Source organism: Emiliania huxleyi (assembly GCF_000372725.1).
Source record: "Emiliania huxleyi CCMP1516 unplaced genomic scaffold EMIHUscaffold_69, whole genome shotgun sequence".
In the NCBI taxonomy this organism is placed as follows: domain Eukaryota; phylum Haptophyta; order Isochrysidales; family Noelaerhabdaceae; genus Emiliania; species Emiliania huxleyi.
The window spans coordinates 569,375-576,412 of NW_005196830.1; the positions used below are offsets into that span (position 1 = coordinate 569,375).

At 62.5% G+C, this 7,038-nt stretch overlaps 2 protein-coding genes across 2 annotated transcripts in view; one reads left to right on the forward strand and one right to left on the reverse strand.

Moving 5' to 3' along the window:
• Positions 1-425: 425 nt before the first annotated feature.
• Positions 426-1,373, reverse strand: EMIHUDRAFT_105575 (hypothetical protein; the record flags this gene model as incomplete). The annotated part of the gene is made up of 2 exons (XM_005762223.1): positions 426-737; positions 1,329-1,373. 2 exons carry the CDS (start codon positions 1,371-1,373, stop codon positions 426-428), a joined length of 357 nt encoding a protein of 118 aa, XP_005762280.1.
• A 5,139-nt stretch (positions 1,374-6,512) lies between these two features.
• The window catches only part of EMIHUDRAFT_358471 (hypothetical protein), a gene marked incomplete at its 5' end in the record, with an annotated part of 2,799 nt that continues 2,273 nt past the window's right edge, over positions 6,513-7,038 (forward strand). The window contains 2 exons of the mRNA XM_005762224.1: positions 6,513-6,533; positions 6,606-6,934. Coding sequence (XP_005762281.1) covers positions 6,606-6,934 — 329 coding nt within the window. The remainder of the gene's footprint in view (positions 6,534-6,605; positions 6,935-7,038) is intronic.

Here is a 7,038-nt window from a genome sequence, read left to right on the forward strand (position 1 = left end):
ACATACACGCACACACGCATCAACAACACATCAAAAATCTCTCTCTCACACACATCGGACGAGCCCTATCCGCGAGGCGCCTATCCGGCTAGGAGCTGAACCCTGCTGCCTCTCGCGGTTGGGAGCTGGGAGGGGATGGGCGCCGCGCGCTGCGCGCGCGCTCGCTCGATGCACTTTTTTCTTTCTTTGTAAAATTCTTTTCTCCATAAAATTCTTTTCTCCATCGAAAAGTCTGCGAGCGTGCGACGGGCGTCGGCGAGTGAATGATACGGAACTAGCACGCAATCACAGGTTTTTATGACATATTTGTATCCCTAAATATGTCGATGCTTTCTTAGCCCCGCCCGGTACCGCCTGGCCCTCTCCCTCGAGGCGTCGACCGCGCGCTCTCAGGTTGGGCCGCCTGTCCCTCACATCCTAACTCGTCATTGCTCGTCAGCGCGGTGCTTGCGCCGCAGCCGCCCGTGCGCGTCCAGCAGCCTGCGGAAGCGCCTCGTCACGTCCGCGCGCTCCCTCTCGCTCAGCCCAGGCAGCTGGTCGGGGTGCGACGCCATCGCCAGCGCACGGAAGGCGGCGCCGACGGCGGCGGAGGTCGGGGGCGGCTCGGCGCGCAAGCCGAGCAGTGCGTAGTCGTCGGCGTCCGCCGCTTGGCGAGGCGCGCCGAAGCAGGGCAGCCCGCGCTGCCGGCCGCCCTCGTCTCGCCGCTCGAGCTGCGGGTCGAGCTCGACGTTGCGCACCTGGTGTCGCAGCGAGGGGTGGAGGAAAAGGGGGAAGGGGAAGGGGGGGGGGGGGGGCTTTTGCCGCGAGCTGCCCCGCCACTCGCGGGCTCGTCCTCACGCCTCGCCACGCCTCGCATGCCTCACCTCGGCGCATCTCGGCGCATCTCGGCGCATCTCGGGACGTGTCCTGGACATGCCCGCCACGGTCAGGCTGTCCGCCCGGAAGCAGCGCAGACACAAACGCGCGTTGGTGAGCTCATCTCGGCTGGTCTCGGGCTGATCTCGGGTGAACTCGGCCTCCTCCGCTCTGAGACGCAGCAGCGCGCCTACATAGTCTGAGGGTATCCTAAAAGTTCGGCCGATTTGGGTCAAAACGCTAAAAGCACCCACGTTGGTAGATTTGGGGCAAAACGACAAAAGTGGGCCCGCCCGGGGCAAAATGGTAAAAACCGCACTGTTCTTTCGTGCAGCCGGGTTGACGCGGGGCCTCGGATTTAGCCAAAGTGACGCGCGCGCGCGGGCGGAGTGGCGGACGCGAGGACGCTGCCGTCAGACGAGGGGTTGCTATCATACGCAAGCACGAGCGGTCGGTGACGCGACGGCGTGTACATCACCGTTGCCCAGGCAGGCGCGAAAGTGTGTTGTGGGAGCCATGTCCACCGTGTATGTCCCCGCAGCGTGGGCGATTTTAAGTGTCCACGGTTGCACGTTGTCGCGCGCGGATCGCACGACCGTAATCAGCATCCTTGCAAACGCCGACATGCACAGCCTCGCCCGCCTCCCAAAGCCCTCAAGTCGCAAGAAAGCTTACGGTATGTTGTGGGGGATCGTGGGGGGACGGAGCGCGATGATGGCAACACAATCATGGCCGTGCGCGGCGTGCACGTTCGAGAACAATAACGACAGGGCTCGTTGCGAGATGTGCGAGACTCCCAAGCCGACAACGACAGCGTACGCAGGACTGGTCGACCCATTTCCCAGCGCTGCTCCGGCTCGGCACCCAGTTCCCAGCGCTCCGGCTCGGACGACACTGTGGATGTGCGAGCGCTGCACACTGGAGAACAAAGTGGAGGCCGCCGTGTGCGCCGCGTGCGAGGGACCGCGGCCCGGCAACGTGCGCACGGCGGTGCCCTTGGTCGACGACAACTTGAGCGAGGAGCAAATGCTTGCGCTCGCGCTCTCCGCTTCGCTGGAGGACAGCACCTCCCCAGCGCGGCTCACCCCGCTGCCGCCAACAGTGCCGCGACCGGCAGCAGCAGCCTCTGCCGAGTCCTTGCTCGCACTTATCGAGGCTCTGGGACCACCGCAGAAAGGTACGAATGCTAAGGTGGAAGCTGGCTTCATCGACAAGGATACGCCGGCACTCCAAGCACGGCTCGAGGATCTCCCCGACGTGGCGTTCCTTGCCGCTCAAGGGATCTCAGAGGCAGAGCACGCCACAGTCACGCGTGCCCTGCAGCACGGACTGCCGTGGCGGCTCACGCTCGGCTTGACGATCGAGGCGATGGAGAGCTGCATTGCGCAGCTGCCGCACGACGCTGTTGAGCAGTGCAACCGCGCCATCCCGTGCAAGGATGACGGCACGCCCAAATACCCTATCAACAACATGCTCAACGGCTACGTCAACCAGCATCATATCCGCGAGGCAAGCAAGGATGATGGCAAGGCAACATGTGAGCGTATGATGCTGCAGGGCACACGTGGTGTGGGTGTGGCGACCGTCTTCGTGAGTTGGTACCTCGAGACGCCACTCGTGAAACTGGTCGACACGCTCAAGGCCTTCCGGCAGCAGCACACTGAGTTGCCACACGATACCAAGTTCTGGGTCTGTGATTTCGTGATACGACAGAGGACCAGGGACTTGACAGAGGAGCTGAACGATGTGAAGAAGCTTGGGCCGTGCGTGCGCTCGGTCGGGCACACGGCGCTCCTCATGCAGCCGTGGGATGACCCGCTCACGTTGCAGCGCGCGTACTGCATCAAGGAGGTCTACCACACAGTGGCATCGGGCGCACGCCTCAGCATGGCCATGGATTCCGAGGAGCAGGGGCGATGTGATCGCGAATTCGATGTCCATCGCTTGACGGCGAAAGGCTTCAAGGTGGATGTGCGTAGAGCCAAGTGCCTCAAGCCTGAGGACACAAAGGCCATCTTGGCTGAGCTCGAGCACGAGGTGGGTGCTGAAAGGTGCAACTCTATGGTGAAGGACGCGGTGGAGGACGCGGTTAGGCATGCGTTCGACAGCAGAATGCATGGGATGCCCCTTAAAACTGCCTCGGTCTGGGCGGATGTAGCGACGATTGATGCCGCCGACGCCATGGCCGCCGCCGACGCCGCCGCCGCCGCCGTTGCCGCATTTGAAGCTGAGCTTCAAGGGGAAGCTCAGCCTGAAGCTGCGCAAACCAACCCCGCCCACACCACCGACGTCGTTGCTGCGGACTCGTCGCCGCCGCCGGCGCTACCGTGAAACTGTGTCGCTTGACGCGCAGCCCTCGGCCTGGTCGTCATCTCACACCTCAGCATGGCAACCATCCTCTCAACAAAGCATCCCCCATGATCTCATGCTTTTCATGCATTTTTTCATAGCAACTGTGTACTCAAGGTGCCACCCATGATTTTTACATGACCGTCACCGGGGCTGATTTCATACCTAAGAGAAACACCGTCGCGCCGTGCTCAATGTCAATCTCGTCGACTGTTCCATCGATCCCACTACCCGATGAGGCTGACACGTGACAGCCCGGGGGGTAGCGCGGCACACGCGGCAGCACTCCCGAGCGCCAGTGAGGTACGTGCGAGCCCGCGGTTCGTGCGGACCGATGTCCGGACATATGGCCGCTCTCTCCCATCCGGGGTCCGGCGTATCGGTGTCCGTTACAGCTGTAGCCTGTACGCCGTCCGTGACCCGTTGCTTGTTTTAGCTTCTTTTTACATTTTAGTTGTTATTGAGACGACACCGCGCGCATCGGGCGCGCTCCCAGGGGTCTCCCTGTGCCCCTGCCACACACCGCGTCACGCCGAATCCGCTGCACTGTCATGTCGAGGATGCGTCCTTATGAGGATGCGTCCTTATGTGTTGCAAACTTGTCCGCCGATAACGATTGGGGTAGGGGCCCCAACTCTCGACAACTCGTGATAGGCCACAAGTTTCCCGCAGGCGCACGCGCCGCGCTGCTCGGGCCGCGGCGGCGTGGTCGGCGCCGGCACCGAGGATGGCGGAGGCGTTGCGCGGCGGCGCGGCGGCGTCGGCTCGTGGTTGGGCGGGGTGGTGGGGCGACGTGCCGGCGCTCGCGTTCCTGCTGCTAACGTGAGCGGGAGGGCGACGAGGGGAGGGGTTTGGGGGGGGGCTTCGGAGAGGCAAACCGCCTACGCCGTCTGCAGGGCAATGGTGGTGGGGCGGGGGGGGGGGGAGGGGGTGCCGGGGGGAGGCGCCGCGGTACGTTCCAATAGTTGGCCCGCAGCTTCTGGCCGCGCGATGGACCCTTTGCGGCAACCAGGGAGGTTGAGGGTGAGCCAGCGGTGCGACGCGAGCGAGACAGGCGTGTGGTCGTCGAGTACGGGGCATGTTGTCGCGAGAGAGATTGCGAGCGGCGTGAACCTCGATGACGATGTGTGCATGTCCTCATGAATCATGATTGTGGCTGGCGTACGCATACATGTACATGTCGAAAAAACAACAAAAGTGAGCAAGTGGCCGAAGAAAGTAGCCAGTACGCAGTAGCGAGTAGGAGTACACACGTAGGCACAGCTAAGCAGAAGTCCCAACCAACGAAGAGCCCAGCCCAAGGCGCAAGGGCAAGGCCAAGCCGCTAGCTGGCACCCCTCCACGACACGGACGGACACGCGGCAGCCGCAGTACTTGTGCTCCGCGGAAGACCAAACAAGCACAGAGGGGCGAGTGAACTGGGAGAATTGACAGCTCTGAGAACACACATCTAGGCGAGGGCGCGGACACATCGGGGGGCTGGCACACACAACGCACCTGACGATAGCATGAACTAATCGGCCGTCGGAGCCGGCGAGCGGCGTTTTGGGATGCGAGAGAGCGAACTCGTACCCGCACCACCCTTGGCGGCGACAGCAGCACCGTGCGACACGGTGCTTCTGCCTTGCAGCTAGCACCGCACACGTGGGGCGACAGGGCCGCTGCCAAGGCAGCTTACTGGACAGATCTGCAGACGCTTTGCGACCGGCGGCAGTAGAGGTGCACTCGACGGCGCGCCGGTAGCTGGGCCCAAGGCCGTCGCGAGGTCGGACGTCAGCGCCCGTTTCACCTCGGCGGCAGCGAGCCGCTTCAACTTCAAGTCGTAAACGGCTCTGTGAAAACTGCTTGCTGATGGCGTCGGGAGCAGGAAAGCTCGCTTCTGCACAGGGAGAGGGAGTGACGTTGGACTTCTGCCAGCAGCGCTCGGTGGCTGAGTGACGGTACGCACCATTGCGTCCTCTCTGGCGAGGGTTGCGGCGAGGTGAGCGTCTCGACCTGCGTGGACGGACTGGAGTGGAGCAATCGACGAAGAGGAAGTTCCGGGCGAGCCGCGTCATTTGCCAATGAAATTCGTTTCTGTTTCCGACCCGTCGCGTCCAGTTGTGCGAGATTTTTGTGCTGGGAGCTCCAATTCTTTCTTGTCGGCGTCCTGTTGGGAAGTAAGCCGCTGGTGCACTTCTGACAACGATACGCACGACGGGGAAAAGAGAGAGGGGGTGGGTGGAGAAGGGATCCTCGACGGTGGAGAGGCGCGAGAAATACAATCGCGTCGGCTCAGAAACGAGGCAATACCCGTCTTGGTGCGATAAATTTGAGGGCTGTTTGCCGAATCGAATTCTTTTTTTCAGCTTCACGGAACAGCTGCACGGCTGGCTCGAGACGGCTGGCCGGGGTTTACCGCACAGCGGCGGGCGAGAGAGGCAGCGGCCAGCGGGGGCGAGGGGGCTGGCGAGGGGGGCGAGGGGGGCGAGGGAGGGGAGGGAAGGGGAGGGGGCGGAGGGAGGGGAGGGGGGGAGGAGGGGGCGGAGGGGGGGAGGAGGGCGGCGACGCGTTCCTCCGCGTAGGGCGTAGCGGCGCTGCTGCGGCGGGCGGGAGGCGGCTCGGCCTTGCGGCGGGGCGGCGGCGCGTTGGTCCACGAGCTCACATCGGGCTGGTCAGATTATGCATGGGCAGAGGACTTTCTGCGTTCCTATAGGGGTTGCGTATCGCAGGTGAAATCATAATCCGTGAAATCATAATATTGAATGACCCCGTGGTAAAATGTTGCTCCTTGGTCATAGTTCAGGCCAGGGAAGTATCTTGCATCTGGATACCCTGGAGTCATGGTGCGACCCAAATCTGCCCATTTTATGGAAAAATTAAAGATTTACAAAGGGGAAAATAAAAAGGGCAGCCAAACCCTTTTGGGAAACAAGGGAAAAAAAAACGGGTAGGTGCAGTCGTACTCATACCAGACTGCTTTCAGCCCAACCGGATCACAAGTCATGCCGCGCAGACCGCAAATCGTGCCGCAGCTGCGTCGCTTTGCCGTATAGTCTTGTTGCCCACACCGCCATCGCCGTCGGGGAGAGGGGGGACGACACTGCTTCGGCAGCGTGCACCACCCCGATCGATCCTGTATGTACCGTGTTTGTTATGACCCCCCCCAATGATCACTCCAGTGAGGGAGGGTGAGACGATCGAGGGGTCCCGTACCACGCGGAATCGACCCTATCCGGTGCTCAAGTGCTCAAGGAGGGAGGTTGCAAACGGGATGTGACTGGGAGGGTCCCCGGCCCCGTCCTGCTCCTCCTCACTGGCCCCGTCAGTCAGTCTGCTCTCGATTGATGGCGGATCCGTCTGCCGCCTCGCTGCTCTCACCCCATCTGCCTGACCTTCCTCACTGGCGCAATATATAATAGGCGCTCCAAATCGCACTCGGCTCACTCTCCTACTCGGCCTCGGCCGATCCCGACGGCGGCATCGCGCGGATCCCGCTTCGCGTCAACCAGACGGCGCGCCGGCTCGCAAGGAGCAATGGACTGGCGACCGCGCACCTCGGCCTCTCCGGCGCGAACGGCGACGAGGTGCCGATCAACGACTTCCAGGACGCGCAGTACTACGGCCCGATCTCGATCGGCACGCCGCCGCAGCAGTTTGAGGTCGTCTTCGACACAGGCTCGTCGAACCTGTGGGTCCCGTCCAAGAGCTGCTCGTGGAGCAACATCGCGTGCAAGGCGGAGACTTGCCCGTACCTCTCCGCTCGCGCCCCGCCATAACATTGCCACACGCCAACACGCCTCTCACTGCCGCCCGGGGGGGGGGCACCTTTTTCACCGGGGAATTTTTTTTTTT